Below are 20,340 nucleotides of genomic sequence, written 5' to 3' on the forward strand. Positions count from 1 at the left end.
ACATCTTCCTGTCTTCTTTTGACAAGAGAAGCAGCATGGCGGAGTGGATAGAGCATTTGCCTGGGAGTCAGAAGGTCGTGAGTTCTAATCCCCTTCTAGATTGTGAGCCTGTTGTTTGGTAGGGATTGTCTCTATTTGTGGCCGAGTTGTACTTTCCAAGGGCTTAGTACAGTGCTCTGCACATAGTAAGCACTCAATAAATGCGATTGCATGAATGAAAAGGTCATGGGTTCTAATCCCAACCCCGCCACGTGTCTGCCCTGTGACCTTGGACAAGTCACTTCACTTCCCTGGACCTAAGTAACCTCATCTTTAAAACGGGGATTGAGACTGTGAGCGCCACTTGAGACAGGGACTGTGTCCAACCTGATTTTCTTGCATCCACCCCAGCGCCTGGTACGTGCTCAGCACATAGGAAGTGCTTAGCAAATGCCATTATTATTGTTATTATTTTGCATACACTTACACCCCCATTTTGATCTCATCTTAGGAATTGAAAAACATATTCCAGTTTTGGTCGTAGTAAATATTTATGGCAGAATTCTTTGGGGCAAGCTTTTCATTTCAGAATAGCAGATGAAGATAGGAATTTGTGGCACAAAGCCATCTTCTTGGTCGAAATAGAATCAGACGTCTCTAGCAGGCATCTTAGTCTCACTGCTCGAGTTTATGTGACTGAAACATTTACCATTGGAGAAGGAGAGATGGAGGTGACTTTACCCACTGTAGGACGTTTTTCATCAGGTCAGCTAGAGAAGCCTGTTAGAATTGAATGTGCTCTCCATGACATCTGAACAAATGAAAAACTGCTAATAATTTGATGCTGGGAACCGAGAGGAGGTTTTAATGTTACTCTATATTCCAAAGGCTGTAAAACAGCTGAGTTGTTTTGCATCTCCTTCTTTCATCCTGCAAACCTATGGCCTCGGAAGAAATTGCGGATTCTTGAATTTATTCCAGACTTCTTACTATTATGGCTTGACATCAATCTGTTGTGATATTGTCTTGACAGTGGGTCAAACGGTCAGTCAGCATCTACTGGAATAAGAACTAGGAACCTAGTTTTTGAGCAATATCATTTGAAGAGGATTGGGAGCGAGAACATTTAGTCTTTGCCTAATTTATTGGTTAAACGTGGACAAGAAAGTTCACATTCCATACCTGTTTATGCATCTGGGAAAATCACCTCTGAATCAGATAGAAAATATGTTCCATAAAGCATAGTATGAAAATGAATGTTTTAAAAGCCATTTGAAATCTTTCCATTAAGCTCCATTATCCAATCATGAGAAGAAGCGTGGCTCAGTGGAAAGAGCACGGGCTTTGGAGTCAGAGTTCATGGGTTCAAATCCCGGCTCTGCCAACTGTCAGCTGTGTGACTTTGGGCAAGTCACTTTACTTCTCTGTGCCTCAGTTACCTCATCTGTAAAATGAGGATTAAGACTGTGAGCCCCCCAGGGGACAACCTGACCACCTTGTAACCTCCCCAGCGCTTAGAACAGTGGTTTGCATGTAGTAAGCGCTTAATAAATGCCATTATAAAAAAAAATCATGGAGACAGAAAGCTTACAATGTTGACAGAACTCAGCATCACGGAGATGTACTTTAGTTACTTGCCATATACAAATTACAGCCTCTATGGAAGGCTGGAGACACAAATAATTACTGGACCAAGATTTAGTCATTATGGTAAATTAAAGGAAGTCAGCTTGATAACAACTAGGCCCCCTTAAAAATGAACCCCCTAACCAAATGTATTCATTCAGTCATTCAGTCAGTCATATTTCTTGAGTGCTTACTGTGTGCAGAGCACTGTACTAAGCGCTTGGGAGAGTACAATTAGAATAGTAAACAGACACATTCCCAAATGAATGTAGTTCACCGAAACTGTTTGTGATAAGTACATGGCCAGAAAACCTAAAATGAAAATCCTGGTCAAAGTAATACTGTATGTATTCCAAGCCAGCAAATTCTCCATTTAGTAGTCAGAGATTTTTGCCGTTCCTGAATCACTAGTTACATAAGACAACTAGCTACTGTGTTGTGGATACTTTGGTTTAGGTTTTCAGATCCCATGGGGTGCAGCTGTGTTTCTTTATTTAGCAGATGTGTTGTCTGCCCTGACATGATCAGCCCTTTCCCCTTAGTTTAACCCTTCTCAAAATATGGCCTTACAGTGACCTTTGTGGTATTTGTTGTGTGATTCCAAATGGGTCCTCCTAGAGCTTAAGTCTTGACAAAAGGGCTTCCTGCAGACCAAGGAGTATTAGAAGCAGCATGGCCTAGTGGATGGAACGTGTCCCGGGAGTCAGAAGGACCTGGGTTCTAATCCCAGCTGTGCCACCTCCCTGCTGCCTGACCTTGGTCAAGTCACTTCACTTCTCTGTGTCTCAGTTCCCTCATCTCTGAAATGGGCTTGAAGACTATGATCCCCCTGTGGGACATAGACTGTGTCCAACCTGACCAATTAACTCATATCCACCCCAGCACTTAGTACAGTTCCAGGGCACATAGTAAGGGCTTAACAAATACCATAAAAAAGCTACTGGAAGCAGTGAAGTAGAGCAAGGACTTCTTCTAGTGATCAAGAACTAGAGTTTGCAATCATTGAATACCTGGGGAGTTTAAACCTAAATTGTACACCAGTGCCTGGATTTAATAGTAATAATAATTGTGGTATTTGTTAAGTGCTTGCTATGTGTCAGGCACTGTACTAAGCGCCGGGGTGGATACCAGCAAATCGGATTGGACACAGTCTCTGTCCCACATGTGATTCACAGTCTAAATCCCCAATTTGCAGTTGAGGTAACTGAGGCATTGAGAACTTAAGTGACTTGCCCAGGGTCACACAGCAGACAAGTGGTGGAGCCGGGATTAGAACTGACGCCAAGTCCTGTGCTCTATCCACTAGGCCACACTCCTTTCCTGGATTTGCCCAGATCAGCGCTTAGAACCATGCTCAGCACTTAGAGCAGTGCTTGGCACATAGTAAGCGCTTAACAAATACCATAATTATTATTATGTAGAAGTAGTAACATTTATTGAACACCTGTTTAGAGTGGGGCACCTTCTAGACTATGAGCCCGTTCTTGGTTAGGGACCGTCTCTATTTGTTGCCAACTTGTACTTCCCAAGCGCTTAGTCCAGTGCTCTGCACACAGTAAGCGCTCAATAAATACGATTGAGTGAATGAATGAATGCACCGTGTTAGGTGTTTGGAAAGCCCACAATAAAGAAGGGACCCATTCTTTGCCCGCAGGGAACAGTCATTGTAATGGGGTGAGGAGATGGGGCAGGGGACAAAAATGAAAATATTTACAACTATAACGGTCAAAATAAGTATTTGAGTAAACAACCTGCTGCGTAGCACCACATACACCTCTTGTTCCGTTTAATATTCTAGGAGCAACTGAAGAGGTTTCTTCACAGTCCATAAAGCCTTCAATCACTAGGAGAACTTGAAAGTATTTTGACCATTTTTTCTTAGTCTCCCGAGCATGTGTCCTCAGCTGACTTTTCAGTTAGCTTGTCTTTTCCTCCCTCGACTGATTTAGGCAGTTAAGAGTTAGATAGAGAGAGGAAGGGTGAGGCTCGGAATCCCTCTACTGTCTTTGGAGATGAAGTGTTTCTACCAGGCTTCGTGTTTTGACTCTAAAGTTGGCTTTGATGGCCTATTTTAACTTACTCTGGCCTGCTGCATCCCCCCCATCTTACCTCCTTCCCTTCCCCACAGCACCTGTATATATGTATATATGTTTGTACATATTTATTACTCTATTTTACTTGTACATATCTATTCTATTTATTTTGTTTTGTTAGTATGCTTGGTTCTGTTCTCTGTCTCCCCCTTTTAGACTGTGAGCCCGCTGTTGGGTAAGGACTGTCTCTGTATGTTGCCAACTTGTACTTCCCAAGCGCTTAGTACAGTGCTCTGCACACAGTAAGTGCTCAATAAATACGATTGATGATGATGATGATGATGATGATGCAGACACCAGTAGCTGGAGGGCATTTTGGGACCCAAACAGAATTTCAAGGCCACTGACCAGTTGGCCAGTTTTGAGGCCCTCCAGCTGATGCACTTCCTTTGAGGTGAAGACACAGTGCAAAGGGAGATTTTTAAGGAGCGAGTTAGTTGTCCTTGACTTGGTCCAAGTGTTTCAATACAAAAAAAAGTGAAGAGATGATAATATTTATTACAGCAAGAGGCTCTGAAGGCCTGTGAACCATGCATTATTGTTAAAAAGAGAGTGAACTCTGATATATCAAGGTAGTGATAGAAGGCACTGGCACCAAACACTCCACTTAATAAAGAAAAAACACAAAAATATAATTTATCTAATTTTTTTTTCAAATTTTTCTAGATATCTATCCTTTTTTCTGCAACAATCAATCAAGTTACTTGAGTGCTTACTGTGTGCAGAGCACTGTGACAAGAGCCTGGGAGAGTGCAGTAAGACAGAGGTTGGTAGACACATTCCCTGCCCACAAGGAGCTCACGGTCTAGAGGAATACTGCTCATCAAAGGAAAATTTCCCATTTCTTGTGAGCACATAGTAGCACGTTGTACAGTAAGAGAAGGTTTCCCCTTTAATGTTGAATTTGAAATAAATATTTATGGTGGTTGACATTCTTAAAATGCCTATACTTTCATTTTTTTTCATTTTACATATCAATAAAGATATTTCAAGTTGTATTTTTCCAAATACTACATTGTAGCCTTGGTTCAAGATAAATGTCTTCCAGGGCTACAGTACACACAACCTAACAATATGTACCTCTTCTTTAAATAACACATGTGTAGTAGTATTTTGTTACCATTTTTAGGGCAGTAGTTCACAGCAGTAGCCACCCAGTAATTTTGGGGAGAACACCAACCGCCTAAGTAATCAATCAGTCAATCAATCAATTGTATTTATTGAGCGCTTACTGTATGCAGAGCACTGTACTAAGCGCTTGGGAAGTACAAGTTGGCAACATATAGATATGGTCCCTACCCAACAGTGGGCTCACAGTCTAGAAAGGGAAGACAGAGAACAAAACAAAACATATTAACAAAATAAAATAAATAGAATAGGTATGTACAAGTAAAATAAATAGAGTAATAAATATGTACAAACGTATATACATATATACAGGTGCTGCGGGGAAGGGAAGGAGGTAAGGTGGGGGGATGGAGAAGGGGAGGAGGGGGAGAGGAAGGAGGGGGCTCAGTCTGGGAAGGCCTCCTGGAGGAGGTGAACTCTCAGTAGGGCCTTGAAGGGAGGAAGAGAGCTAGCTTGGCGGATGGGCAGAGGGAGGGCATTCCAGGCCCAGGGGATGACGTGGGCCAGGGGTTGATGGCGGGACAGGCGAGAACGAGGTACGGTGAGGAGATTAGCAGCGGAGGGTGCGGGGTGGGCTGGAGAAGGAGAGAAGGGAGGTGAGGTAGGAGGGGGCGAGGGGATGGACAGCCTTGAAGCTGAGGGTGAGGAGTTTCTGCCTGATAGGAGTTTCTGCCTGATATCAAAATAATAACTGTTTTCATTGAAAATGTAATTTTTAATGCATTTTTACAATTCACGGTACATAATACTGAAAACAGTAGATAATAATAATGGTACTTGTTAAGTGCTTACTATGTGCCAAACACTGTTCTTTCTAAGTGTTGGGGTGGATTCAAGGTAATCAGGTTGTCCCACTTGGGGCTCCCAGTCTTAATCCCCATTTTCCAGATGAGGGAACTGAGGTCCAGAGAAGTGAAGTGACTTGCCCAAAGTCACGCAGCTGATACGTGGCGGAGCCGGGATTAGAACTGACGACCTCCGACTCCCAAGCCTGGGCTCTTTCCATGCTGCGTCTCTGAACCCCAAACCCCCCGTGACTGTGTTAGAAGCCCTAAGCCAGGCCGCAAATGCCATACCCAGCCACTGCCCTGTTCAGAAACACCCTGGTAGGAGGGAGGACACTCAGACTCCTTCACAAATATCTTACCCACCCAGTGTCCTGATCAAAACCACGCTGTTTGAAGGGAGGACATACAGACTGCTTCCCAAATGCCATAGCCAGCCAGAATCTTGATCAGAAACACACTGGTTATAGGGAAGACACTCAAATTTCTTCATAAATGCCATGGCCAGCCAGCATATTGATCAAAAACACACTGGTTGGAAGGAGGATGCTCAGATTGCTTCACCTTTTCTATTCTGAGGAGAACAGCCCCAGATGAGAAGCAGCGTTGCTCAGTGGAAAGAGCCCGGGCTTTGGAGTCAGAGGTCATGGGCTCAAATCCCAGCTGTGCCACCTGTCAGCTGTGTGACATGGGGCAAGTCACTTAACTTGTCAGTGCCTCAGTTACCTCATTGGTAAAATGGGGATTAAAACTGTGAGCCCTCCATGGGACAACCTGATCACCTTGTAACCTCCCCAGCGCTTAGAACAGTGCTTTGCACATAGTAAGTGCTTAACAAATACCATCATCATTATTATTATTATTAGATCCTTGTCCTTAATACCGTCCATATACTTTGCACTTACCATCTCATGGCTCGATAGATTTTTATCCCCCAAGCAGCATGGGAAGCCCAGCTCCTGCCAATGAACAGACAGTGTCCATTCATCTTTTGTTTTCACGAGTGACCCTCCACTGTTTTTTCTTCTAGCATTAGAACAGCCCTTCCTGCGTCCTCTGACCTCCCCTAATCTTCTGACCTCTCTCGGTGGAGGCCCGGCACCGATGAGCTGACCCCTCCTAGGGAGAAAGCTAGGCTGGGAAATGAATCACCACTCAGGCTTGCCTCCTGGCAGAAAGGCCAGCCATCAATCAACCAGTTGCATTTATTGAGCGCTTATTGTGTGCGGCCCACTGTACTGAGTGCTTTGGAGAGTACAGTGGAAGAATTGGTAAGCACTGTCCCTGCCTACAAGGGCTTATCCATGAATCCCTTAGAGAAGCAGTGTGGCATAGTGGAAGGAGCCCAGGCTTGGGAGTCAAAGGTCGAGGGTTCTAATCCCGGCTCTGCCACTGATCAGCTGTGTGACTTTGGGCAAGCCACTTGACTTCTCTGGGCCTTAGTTCCCTCATCTGTAAAATGGGGATGAAGACTGGGAGCCCCACGTGGGACAACGTCATCACCTTGTATCTACCCCAGCGCTTAGAACAGTCCTTGGCACATAGTAAGCACTTAAGAAATGCCACCATCATCATCATCAAGTCTGGGTAGACAGTCACAGTATCTGTAGCTGCTCCTTAATTCAGCATGTCCACAGAACTTTGAAAGCACTGCCCATCCAGGCTTCTGTATGGCAGCTGAAGCCCCCAAGTCAGCCCTCTTGGGTTCCCAATCAGCTGGACCTATGAAACTCTGCCTCTGCTCAGTAAGTCTTTATTTATCCTTGTGAAGCATCCTGTCAAATAATAATAATAATAATAATAATAATAATAGTATTTGTTAAGCACTTGCTATGTGCCAGGCACTGTTCTAAGCACTGGGGAAGATGCAAGGTAATCAAGTTGTCCCATGTGGGGCTCACAGTCTTCATCCCCATTTTACAGATGCGGTAACTGAGGCACAGAGAAGCTAAATTCATTCATTCATTCATTGTCGTATTTATTGAGCGCTTACTGTGTGCAGAGCACTGTACTAAGCGCTTGGGAAGTACAAGTTGGCAACATACAGAGACGGTCCCTACCCAGCAGTGGGCTCACAGTCTAGAAGGGGGAGACAGAGAACAAAACAAAACATATTAACAAAATAAAATAAATAGAATAAATATGTACAAATAAAATAAATAGAGCAATAAATACGTACAAACATATATACATCTATACAGGTGCTGTGGGGAGGGGAAGGAGGTAAGGCGGGGAGGATGGGGGGAGGAGGGCGAGAGGAAGGAGGGGGCTCAGTCTGGGAAGGCCTCCTGGGGGAGGGAGCTCTCAGTAGGGCCTTGAAGGGAGGAAGAGAGCTAGCTTGGTGGATGTGCAGAGGGAGGGAATTCCAGGCCAGGGGGATGACATGGGCCGGGGGTCGACAGCGGGACAGGCGAGAACGAGGCACGGTGAGGAGATTAGCGGCAGAGGAGCGGAGGGTGTGAGCTGGGCTGTAGAAGGACTAAATGACTTGCCCAAGGTCACACAGCTAACAAGTGGCGGAGCCAGGATTAGAACCCACAAACTCTAGCTCCCAGGCCCGGGATCTTTCCACTAAGCCACAAATGAAAACACCCCTTGCAGGGAGGATTAAATAATAAATGATTACAAATGACTTGGCAGTTATCGAATTCTAGGTAAACTGCTCAGCGGATGATAGCTGGGCTTGAGAAAGACACTGACTTTTTTTTTAGGCCAGTAGGTTGATTAAGTCCTACTCAAGCTGAGAGCTTTGTGTGGGTTCATGGCGAAGCAGCGTTGCCTAATGGAGAGAGCTTGGGCCTGGGAATCAGAAGGACCTGGGTTCTAATCCTGCCTCCGCCATCTGTCCACTGTGGGACTTTGGGAAATTCCCTTCCCTTCTCTGGGTTCTCCCCCCTTCTAGACTGTGAGCCCGTTGTTGGCAGGGATAGTCTCTATTTGTTGCTGAATTGTACTTTCCAAGCACTTAGTACAGTGTTCTGCAAACAATAAGCACTCAATAAATACAATTGAATGAATGAATGTGTCTCAGTTACCTCATCTGGAAAATGGGGATTAAGACTGTGAGCCCCATGTGAGACCAGGACTGTGTCCCACCTGCTTAGCTTCTATCTACCCCAGCGCTTAGAACAGTGCCGGCACATAGTAAGCACTTAACCAATACCATTAAAAAAAAATGTGGGACAGGGACTGTTTCCAAACAGATCCACATGTATCTACCCTAGTTGTGAGGACAGTACTTGACACATAGTATGTGCTTAACAAATTCAATAATAATAATAATGATAATAGTAATAATGGAAACTGTCACGGCCCAGTTACCCTGTTTCTCATAACCTCATATCTCCTCCAGTGCTTTGCATATAGCAAGTAATAAATGTCATTATAATCATTATTGCCATTTCCAGTAGTTCCCTTCAGGAAAAGGCAGAGGACTTAAAGCACACCAGTACCATTCCTATGAGGCCTACCTGCAATTTGTGTGGCAATTTGTATTTCCCACCCCCACCAATGCTATAATAATAATAATGGCATTTGTTAAGCGCTTACTATGTGCAAAGCACTGTTCTAAACGCTGGGAGGGGATACAAGGTGATCAAGTTGTCCCATGTGGGGCCCACAGTCTTAATCCCCATTTTATAGATGAGGTCACTGAGGCTCAGAGGAGCTAAGTGACTTGCCCAAGGTCACACAGCAGACATATGGCGGAGCCGAGATTAGAACCCACGACCTCTGACTCCCAAGCCCAGGCTCTTTCCCCTGAGCCACATTGCTTCTCTAAGGAAGCAATATGCAAGGTCACCTTGGGCAACTCACTTAACATTTTTCTGTTTCCTCACTTTGTAGGCCACATTTTCCCTCTCTGTAAAGTCTATGTTAAGTCAGTAAATTCGGGATATTAACTCTCCCAACCTACCTCTCAGGGACACTGCCGATCCCATGAAGTCTTGAATTAGGACTGTGGCCTAGTGGGCATTCATTTATTCATTCAATTGTATTTATTGAGCACTCACCGTGTGCAGAGCACTGCACTAAGCGCTTGGGAGAGTACAACAGTAAACAGAAACATTCCCTGCACACAGCAAGCTTAAACGGTGCTCAGGCTTGGGAGTCAGAGGACCTGGATTTTAATCCTGGCTCTGCCACTTGTCTGCTTTCTGATCTTGGGCAAGTCACTTCCCTAATCAGTGCTTCAGTTTCCTCATCTGTAAAATCCATTCATTCAGTCGTATTTATTGAGCTCTTACTGTGTGCAGAGCACTGTTCTAAGTGCTTGGGAAGTAAAATGGGGATTAAATACCTGTTCCTGCTTTTACTTATCCGGTGAGTTCAGTGTGGCTCAGGGACTGCTTCCAACCTGATTAACTTATATAATGATGGCATTTGTTAAACGCTTACTATGTGCCAAGCACTGTTCTAAGCACTGGGTTAGCTACAAGGTAATCACGTTGTCCCACAGTCTTAATCCCCTTTTTTACAGATGAGGTAACTGAGGCACAGAAAAGTTAAATGACTTACCCAAGGTCATACAGCAGACAAGTGGTGGAGCCGAGATTACAACCCTCGTGCTCTGATTCCCAAGCCCATGCTCTTTCCACTAAGTCATGCTGCTTCTCATAATTATAATTATGGTATCTGTTAAGTGTTTACCCTGTGCCAGGCACTGTACTAAGTGCTGGGGTGGATACAAGCAAATCTGGTTGAACACAGTCCCTGTCCCACTTAGGGCTAACAGTCTCCATCCCCATTTTACAGATGTTAAAACTGAGGCCCAGAGAAATGAAGTGACTTGCCCAAAGTTACATAGCAGACAACTGGAGGAGGTGGGATTAGAACCCAGGTCCTTCTGACTCACAGGCCCGGGCTGTAGCCATTAAGCCATGGGGCCAGTGTTTAGAGCTTGACACATAGTAAGTGCTTAATCAATCAATCAATCAGTTGTATTTATTGAGCGCTTACTGTGTGCAGAGCACTGTACTAAGCGCTTGGGAAGTACAAGTTGGCAACATATAGAGACAGTCCCTACCCAACAGTGGGCTCACAGTCTTGAAGAATAATAATAACAGGAGCCCTGGGGAGGATAAACGAGGTTATAGGAGAGGGAACGGGTTCTTTAGAAGCTCAACAAATCCAAGGTCATTGCTTCCATTGAGGCTGATTTCTCTTCGTACCAATGGGAAGATCAGGTTGCCAAAAATCCTTGGAGGAATGGATCAGTTAAATGGGGGTGAGAAAGGAACATGTGGCTTCTCCTGGCGTAGCACAGAGTCTGACCATCAGCGGCAGCTTTGACAATTAAGGTCAATTCCAATAGGCTACTACGGGAGTTACAGAGCAGAGTCCTAATCCTGGCCCACTGTCTTTGCTCTCATCCATCAATCGGTGGTATTTATTGAACACTTACTCTGTTCAGAGCACTCTACTAAATAATAATAATAATGTTGGTATCTGTTAAGCACTTACTATGTGCAATGCACTGTTCTAAGCACTGGGGTAGATACAAGGTAATCAGGTTGTCCCATGAGGGGCTCACAGTCTTCATCCCCATTTTACAGATGGGGGAACTGAGGCCCAGAGAAGTGAAGTGACTTGCCCAAAGTCACACAGCTGACAAGTGGCGAAGCCGGGATTTGAACCCACGGCCTCTGACTCCAAAGCCCGTGCTCTTTCCGAATACTTGGGAAGAGTACAATACAACAGAGTTGATAGACATGGTCCCTGCCCACAATGAGCTTACCATCTAGAGCTTAGTCTTACAGTCTAATCCAAGTTATCTTTTGAAACACATCCTTTGCATGTTGAGCAAACATCTCAACTGCATGTTTAGCAGACATCTCCATCTGGATGTCTGCCCGCCTCCTAAAGCTCAACATGTTGAAGACTGAACTCCTTGCCTTCCCTCCCAAACCTTGCCCTCTCCCTGACTTTCCCATCTCTGTTGACGGCACTACCATCCTTCCCGTCTCACAAGCCCGCAACCTTGGTGTCATCCTCGACTCCGCTCTCTCATTCACATCCAAGCCGTGACCAAAACCTGCCGGTCTCAGCTGCACAACATTGCCAAGATCCGCCCTTTCCTCTCCATCCCAACCGCTACCCTTCTCATTCAAGCTCTCATCCTATCCTGTTTGGACTACTGCATCAGCCTTCTCTCTGATCTCCCATCCTCGTGTCTCTCTCCACTTCAATCCATACTTCATGCTGCTGCCCGGATTATCTTTGTTCAGAAACGCTCTGGGCATATCACTCCCCTCTTCAAAAATCTCCAGTGGCTACCAATCAATCTGCGCATCAGGCAGAAACTCCTCACCCTGGGCTTCAAGGCTGTCCATCACCTCGCCCCCTCCTACCTCACCTCCCTTCTCTCCTTCTACAGCCCAGTCCGTACCCTCCGCTCCTCCACCGCTGATCTCCTCACCGTACCTCGCTCTCGCCTGTCCCGCCATCGACCCCCGGCCCACGTCATCCCCCGGGCCTGGAATGGCCTCCCTCTGCCCATCCGCCAAGCTAGCTCTCTTCCTCCCTTCAAGGCCCTGCTGAGAGCTCACCTCCTCCAGGAGGCCTTCCCAGACTGAGCCCCTTCCTTCCTCTCCCCCTCGTCCCCCTCTCCATCCCCCCATCTCACCTCCCTCCCTTCCCCACAGCACCTGTATATATGTATATATGTTTGTACATATTTTTTTACTCTATGTATTTATTTATTTAATTTATTTGTACATATCTATTCTATTTATTTTATTTTGTTAGTATGTTTGGTTTTGTTCTCTGTCTCCCCCTTTTAGACTGTGAGCCCACTGTTGGGTAGGGACTGTCTCTATATGTTGCCTATTTGTACTTCCCAAGTGCTTAGTACAGTGCTCTGCACATAGTAAGCGCTCAATAAATACGATTGATGGTGATGATGATGATGAGCACCATGCATGGTAGCTGGGCTCAAGTTGGATATAGCCCCTGACATTTCTCCCCTCTTCGCCCCTGACCCCAAAACCTCCAAGCCATGGATACAAGACTGCACTTTTAACAGAGGCTCTGAAATCTGTCTGTGTTCTGCTGTTTGTAATAATAATAATAATAATAATGATGGTATTTGTTAGGTGCTTACTATGTGCCAAGCACCGTTCTAAGCGATGGAGTAGATACAAGGTAATCAGGTTGTCCCACGTGGGGCTCACAGTCTTAATCTCCATTTTACAGATGAAGTCACTGAGGCACAGAGAAGTGAAGTGACTTGACCAAAGTCATACAGCTGACAAGTGGCAGAGCTGGGATTAGAACCTACGACCTCTAACTTGAGGCCCGGGCTCTTTCCACTGAGCCACACTGTTTCACGCTGCTTCATGCATCCACTACTAGGCTAGTAATCACGGAATGGCCTGCAGAATAATGAATTCCTCTCAGTGTGCCAGAAACAAGACAAACTGTGGCCACTAAGGATAGTTATCTCTCCCGACCTCTATCCCCATTCTGTTCTTCTCTTCCCCCCGCCTTCCTCTTCTGATCTATCTCCTCCCTGGTTAATCGTTTTCTTCCTTATTGATGATGATGATGATGGCATTTGTTAAGCGCTTACTATGTGCAAAGCACTGTTCTAAGCGCTGGGGGGATACAAGGTAATCAGGTTGTCCCACGTGGGGCTCACAGTCTTCATCCCCATTTTCCAGATGAGGGAACTGAGGCTCAGAGAAGTGAAGTGACTTGCTCAAGGTCACACAGCAGACGTGGCGGAGCTGGGATTAGAACCCATGACCTCTGACTCCTAAACCCGGGCTCTTTCCACTGAGCCACACTGCTTCTCTATTTAAGTTCTGAAGCATCACTAATGGGTCCAAATGCGTAAAACAAGCCACGTCAAGGACTTTTATTGCTTTTTAGTACAGGCAGTTGAGCGTAGCTTGCAAATGTTTGCCGGTGTGTCTCCAGGACTATAAATATTACTTTTGGAAAATGAGATAATCCCAGGGAAATGATCTCAACTCTGATATCAAATTTGAATGCTCGAAGAAGCAGCAGCACCTGCCCAGAGTCAGGGGGCAGTGGGGGATTGTGTGCAGATAGGCAGAGAGAAATTATCTTTGCTTTGCAGGGTGTGGTTTGGAGTAGATGCCAAGACGTGCGTGAAAGTTGGCTCTTCCTTTCTCCGGCTGGACAAATGTAGATGCTCTGTGCAAATACCCTCAAGACTGTCAGCCCCCTCTAGACTGTAAGCTTGTTGTGGGTAGGAAACGTGCCTGTTATATTATATTGTGTTCTCCCAAGCGCTTAGTACGGTGCTCTGCACACAATCAGTGCTCAATACATGCGATTGACTGACTGGCTAATAAAGGATGTGGTTGTGTGAAGCTCAGGGAGCACAGGAAAGAGAATCCCATTTCTGGAGAAAGATGAGCCTTTGTGTGTTCCACACAGATCATCCGCTGGAACCACCATCCTCCCTGGCTCACAAGCCCTGTAACCTTGTCGTTTTCCCCAACTCATCTCTTGCTCATTCAGCCCACATATACAGTGTCACCAAATCCTGACAGTTCAAACCTTCAAAACATAGCTAAAATCTGCCCTTTCCTGTCCATCCACTCATCATGTTGAGCCAAACACTTATTGCAGCTTGTCTTGACAACTGCATCAGCCTCCTTGCTGACCTTCCTGCTACTTGTGTCTCCCAACACCAGTTCATATTGCATTCTGCTGCCCAGATCATTTTTGTGAAAAAAACATTCACTCCATATTTCCCCACTCCTCAAGGATATTTAAAAGATTTCCATCCATTGCCGCATCAAACAGAAAACCTCACCATCAGCTTTAAAACATTTAATCACTCTGCCCCCTTCTTACCGTACCTCTCTGATTTTCTTCTACAACCCAGCCTACACACTTGGCTCCTCCAACGCCAACCTACTCACTATACCTTGATGTCATCTATCTCGCCGCCAACCCCTCGCCCACGTCCTGCCTCTGGCCTGGAATTCCTTTCCTCTTCATATCTGACAGATGATCATGCTCCTCGCCTTCAAAGTCTTATTGAAGACACATCTCCTCCAAGAGGCCTTCCCCGACTAGCCTCTCCTTTCACCTACTCCCTTTCCCTTCAGTGTTTCCCTTCCTCTGGGATTTCTACCCTTTATTCAAACCACCCTCAAATCCACAGCACTTATAACTATATATCCATAATATATTTTAGTGTCTGTCTCTCCCTCTAGACTGTAGGCTCCTTGTGGATAGGGAATGTACCTACCGACACGGTTGTATTGTGCACACGGTAAGCCCTTAATATATATGATTAATTGATTGATCGATTGGTTCTTCCTCCTCCCTAGACATAAGCCCCATTTGGGGTGAGACTCTATCTAATCTGATATATTAACCCTAACTCTATAGGGTTAATAGATATATTAACTCTAATCTGAGTATATTAACCCTAGGACTTAGTACAGTGTTTGGCACATAGTAAGCACTAAGCAAATGATAAAATTGTTGTTATTATTATCATCATCACCATCATCATCATTGGTAAACAGTGTGATTACAGAAAAAAGCAAGAACCCAGAAGACCTAGGTCCTAATCCCGGCTCCTCCACTTCTCTGATGTGTGACAGTGGTTAAGTCACTTGGTTTCTCTGGGCTTCTGTTACCTCATCTAAATGGGGGTTCAGTACCTATCCTCCCTTGTACTGTCAGCCCCATGTGGGACTGTGATTATGTCCAAAATGAGTAACTTGCATCTACCCCAGCACTTAGAACAGCAAGGGTCCAACAAATGCCATTATTGTTGACAGTAATTATTATTGTTGTTATTATCATGAATATTATGAGTGGTCCCCAGAAGGACCATTCATTCATTCATTCATTCATTCATTCATTCTTTCAATTGTATTTATTGAGCGCTTACTGTGTGCAGTGCACTGTACTAAGTGCTTGGGAAGTACAAGTTGGCAACATATAGAGATGGCCCCTACCCAACAGTGGGCTCACAGTCTAGAAGGGGGAGACAGACAACAAAACAAAACATATTAACAAAATAAAATAAATAGAATAGTAAATATGTACAAGTAAAATAGAGTAATACATCTGAACAAACATATATACAGATGCCATGGGGAGGGGAAGGAGGTAAGGCGGAGGGGGAGGAGGTGAAGAGGAAGGAGGGGGCTCAGTCTGGGGATTGCTGGGGCCCTGTTTGTCTTAGACTTCCCACTTCCAAGGGTCGAAGTGCCTGAAGGCATTTCTCTTCAGATTGTTGTTTAAACCCAATAAGCCTCTCCTGGACATTTTCGACCTCTTAAATTGTTTTAGAGCAGCTGGGTAGAAGGAGTGGTGCGGTAAACTAGAAGGCCATGAGAAAGGATAACTTTCATGCTTAGAGCTAATTTCACTGAAAATTTAGTGGCAGCAAAATATTAGGGAATTACCAAACAAAACCTCCTGCCCATCATTATTATAGGAAATCTCTCCCCATATAAGTCAATGGACTGACCCTTCTCTAAGGCCTTCTTAAAATGCCACCCCCTCTAGGAAGCCATCCCCAATTAATTCCCCAAACCCCAAGTGATAGCAAACTAAAAGACATCCTTAACAATTTTTTAATGGTATTTGTTAAATGCTTACTCTGTGCCAGGTACTGTACTAAGCACTGGGGTAAATACAAGGTAATCAGCTCCGACACAATCCACAATCCGTGTCCCAAGTGGGGCTCACAGTCTTAATCCCCATTTTACAGATGAGGTAACTGAGGCACATTGAAGCCAAGTGACTTGTCCAAGGTCACATGTCAGACAAATGGCAGAGTCAGAATTAGAACCCAGGTCCTCTGACTTCCAGGTTTGTGATATATCCACTAGTCCATGCTGCTTCCTAAGTATATACACTTAAAGCATGTATGCTTATTCAGTTGTACATTCAGTTGTTTCAACCTGACCTATTTGAGCTATTACTTTTCTTGTTCTTGTCCTTGCTACTGCTAATTCTGTTAAACTCTCCCCCTTCTAGACTGTGAGCCCACTGTTGGGTAGGGACCGTCTCTATATGTTGCCAACTTGTACTTCCCAAGCGCTTAGTACAGTGCTCTGCACTCAGTAAGCGCTCAATAAATATGATTGATTGATTGATTGATTGAGTGTAAATTCCTTGTGGGCAGGGAGTGTGTGTTTTAGGTCTTTAGTACTTTCCCAAGTGCTTACTAAAGGCCTTGCACATAGTAGGTGTTCACTAAATACCACTGATTGATTTATGGATTGATTAGGACCTCCATCTCGGCCTTTTGCCTAGCATTGACATTCTCCAAAAACCCCTTAAAGAGAAAAGAATAAAATCGGATGAAAAGGAAGCCCGGCGTATCTCTCCGTGAGTTGTGCGGTTTTCCAAGATAATTTGGGGTCTGGGAGAAGGCAGGGAATGGAAGGAGATATTTAAAGGATAGAGATACTTGGGGAAGCAGCGTGGCTCAGTGGAAGGAGCTCGGGCTTTGGAGTCAGAGGTCTTGGGTTCAAATCCCGGCTCTGCCGCTTGTCAGCTGTGTGACTTTGGGCAAGTCACTTCACTTCTCTGTGCCTCACTTACCTCACCTGTAAAATGGAGATTAAGATTGTGAGCCCCACATGGGACAGCCTGATCACCTTGTATCCTCCCCAGTGCTTAGAACAGTGCTTTGCACATAGTAAGCACTTAACAAATACCAAAATTATTATTATTATTATTATTATTATTATTATTATTATTATTATTATTATTAAAGCAGTGCTCAGCACATGGTAAATACTGAATAAATTCAGTTCATTCAATCATATTTATTGAGCGCCTTACTGTGTGCAGAGCACTGGACTAAGCGCTTCTAATGCCACTGATCAATAGATGAGGAGGATGGAGGATCACAGTATACACAGGTATGGAGTCCCAGGGGAAGTTAGCAAGCCCTGACTATCTTTGAGACCATCTGAGTGACAGCATCTCATGATATCATGAGTGTGACTTGCTTCAGAGAGTGCCCAGGTGGTCTGCCTGTATAGTCTGGTTATAAAAAGATTATGCTTGAGACATGAGCAAAAGCCTGGCCTGGGGAAAGACCACGGGCCTGGGAGACAGAAGATCTGGGTTATAATAATAATAATAATAATAATAATAATAATAATGGCATTTAAGTGCTTACTATGTGCAAAACACTGTTCTAAGCGCTGGGGGGATACAGTGTGATCAAGTTGTCCCACGTGGGGCTCACAGTCTTAATCCCCATTTTTACAGATGAGGTAACTGAGGCTCAGAGAAGTTAAGTGACTTGCCCAAGCTCACACAGCAGACTTGTGGTGGAGCTGGGATTCGAACCCATGACCTCTGACTCCAAAGCCCGTGTTCTTTCCACTGAGCCATGCTGCTTCTCTAGTCTGGGTTGAGAAGCAGCGTGGCTTAAAGGAAAGACCCTGGGCTTGGAAGTCAGAGGTCGTGGGTTCTAATTCCGGCTCCGCCGCTTATCAGCCGCGTGATTTGGAGCAAGTCACTTAACTTCTCTGTGCCTCACTTGCCTCATCTGTAAAATGGGGATTAAGACCTTGAGCCCCACATGGGACAACCTGATTACCTCGTATCTACCCCAGTACTTAGAACAGTGCTTGACATATAGTACGTACTTAACAAATACCATTATTATTATTAATCCCAGCCCCTTGGCCAAGCTGCTTCACTTCTCTGTGCCTCAGTTTCCTCATCTGTAAAATGCCTGTTGATGATGATATTTGTGAAGCACTTACTCTGTACCAAGCACTGTTCTAAGTGCTGAGGGAGACACAAGGTCATCAGGTTGTCCCACATGGGGCTCCCAGTCTTCATCCCCATTTTACAGATGAGGGAACTGAGGCCCAGAGAAGTTCAGTGACTTCTCTCTGCTTCCATTACCTCATCTGTAAAATGGGGATCAAGACTGTGAGCCCCACATGGGACAATCTGATTACCTTATATCCTCCCCAGCGCTTAGAACAATGCTTGGCATATAGTAAGCGCTTAACAAATACCATGATTATTATTATTCCTTCAATAGTATTTATTGAGTACCTACTGTGTACAGAGCACTGTACTAAGCGCTTGGGAGAGTATAATACAACAGTAAACAGACACGTTCCTTGCCCACAATAAGCTTAGCATCTACAGGGGGCATCAGACATTATTGGACATAAAAAAATTACAGATATGGATGGAACTGCTGTGGGGCTGTGGTGGGGGGGCATGACTAAAGGGAGCAAGTCGGAGCAATGCAGAGAGAAGTGAGAGAAGAGGAAAGGGGGATTTAGTCAGGGAAGGCCTCTTGGAGCCTTCAATAAGGCTTTAAAGCGAGGGAGAGTAATTGTCGGTCAGATTTGAGGAGGGAGGATATTCCAGGCCAGAGAGAGAATATGGGTGAGTGGTCGGTGGTGAGATAGAAGAGATCGAGGTACAGTGAGAAGGTTAGCATTAGAGCATTGGCATTGGCACATTATAAGCACTTCGCAAATGCCACAAATAATGAAGTTATTTATCGTGCTGTTTTTTTCCTTCTGTTTCAGAGTGATCTGTGGTCTTTGGGAATCACCGCGATTGAGATGGCAGAAGGCGCCCCCCGTAAGTCAACCCCCTTCATCGGGGGGTGAAAATTGCTGCTGGTTTGCATGGTAGCCATTGTAGAGACCTTGCCAAGTCCTGCAATGGCATATCTTCTGGTCGAGTAAACATTGTGTTAGCTGTAGCTGGCGTGGTTGGAAAGACAAGCCAAACTTAAATCCACCCAGGAATCCTCCGGGAATTTATCCATATCAGATTTTCACAAAGAAGAAAATAACATTGCTTACCCTGCAACATTACGGCACAACTTGAACATAGAGCCAGAGGTGCTCGAAACTTTCTAGCAGGGGGAGTGTATTTAAAGACTTACAGTCACATTCAGGTAGCAGTGGATTTCCTTTCCAACTCCAGAAAAATTAGGGCTTGCCTGGCAGATACTTGTTTTAGTTCATATTAAGTACTGGATTTTAAATCCTTTTTTTACACCCATTTCTTCTTAGACGCGAACAGTTGTGTTCCTGCAAAATTCCTGGGTCAAGGAAAATTTCCACTGTGGCATTGGCTTTGTTCAATAAAGTTCACATGCACATATACTCACACGCACACAGTCTCTTTCTTTTGAAACCGAACAGGTTGGTATTGACGGGCAAACGGCAGTCTAGTCAATGTGCCTAACGAAAGCACAAGTTCTGGCAGAAGTAGGTATATCGTAGGTACTGTTGCAAGAGTAAAAGTAGGGGAGGCCAAGCATTTTAAGGTTCTTAACTCCTTGAGAATATTCTCGTTGTTGTTGCCGACTGTTTTCAGTATTCCCTTTGCCTGCCAACAAATGAAGGGAAATTTTCTGTGATCCAACAGACTATTTACTAAGGTCATTATCATTTCTTCTTCTTTTGGAAAGCAGAGAGCTGCCATGATCTCTTTGTTGCTTAATGTGGAGGTAGTTGTTATGACTGGCTATGTGATTTACTGGGCTATTGTGCACTAGTTAGAAGCCCTGGGTTCATGGACTGTTAACAGAATTCATAGGGGCCACTGGACCAGAGACATTTGTGAATTAAAAAATAAGATGCTATTTGGAGCACAAACTGTATCATCACTCTAGTTGATTAGGCCAAATGCCAACTTGACCAACACAATATCTTCTTTTCAATGATGACCCGTTCGCTGATGTTGGATTCAGAAAGCCAAACAAAATATTTATTTAAAGGTAA

At 44.7% G+C, this 20,340-nt stretch overlaps 1 protein-coding gene across 8 annotated transcripts in view; it reads left to right on the plus strand.

The window, feature by feature from the left end:
- The window catches only part of TNIK (TRAF2 and NCK interacting kinase), a 560,172-nt gene that overhangs the window by 352,290 nt on the left and 187,542 nt on the right, over nucleotides 1-20,340 (plus strand). For all 8 annotated transcript variants that reach the window (XM_038749188.1, XM_038749204.1, XM_038749246.1 and 5 more), the window contains exon 8: nucleotides 19,132-19,186. In XM_038749188.1, the coding sequence (XP_038605116.1) occupies nucleotides 19,132-19,186 (55 nt within the window). The remainder of the gene's footprint in view (nucleotides 1-19,131; nucleotides 19,187-20,340) is intronic.

This window comes from Tachyglossus aculeatus, chromosome 1 (assembly GCF_015852505.1).
Source record: "Tachyglossus aculeatus isolate mTacAcu1 chromosome 1, mTacAcu1.pri, whole genome shotgun sequence".
Lineage (NCBI taxonomy): Eukaryota > Metazoa > Chordata > Mammalia > Monotremata > Tachyglossidae > Tachyglossus > Tachyglossus aculeatus.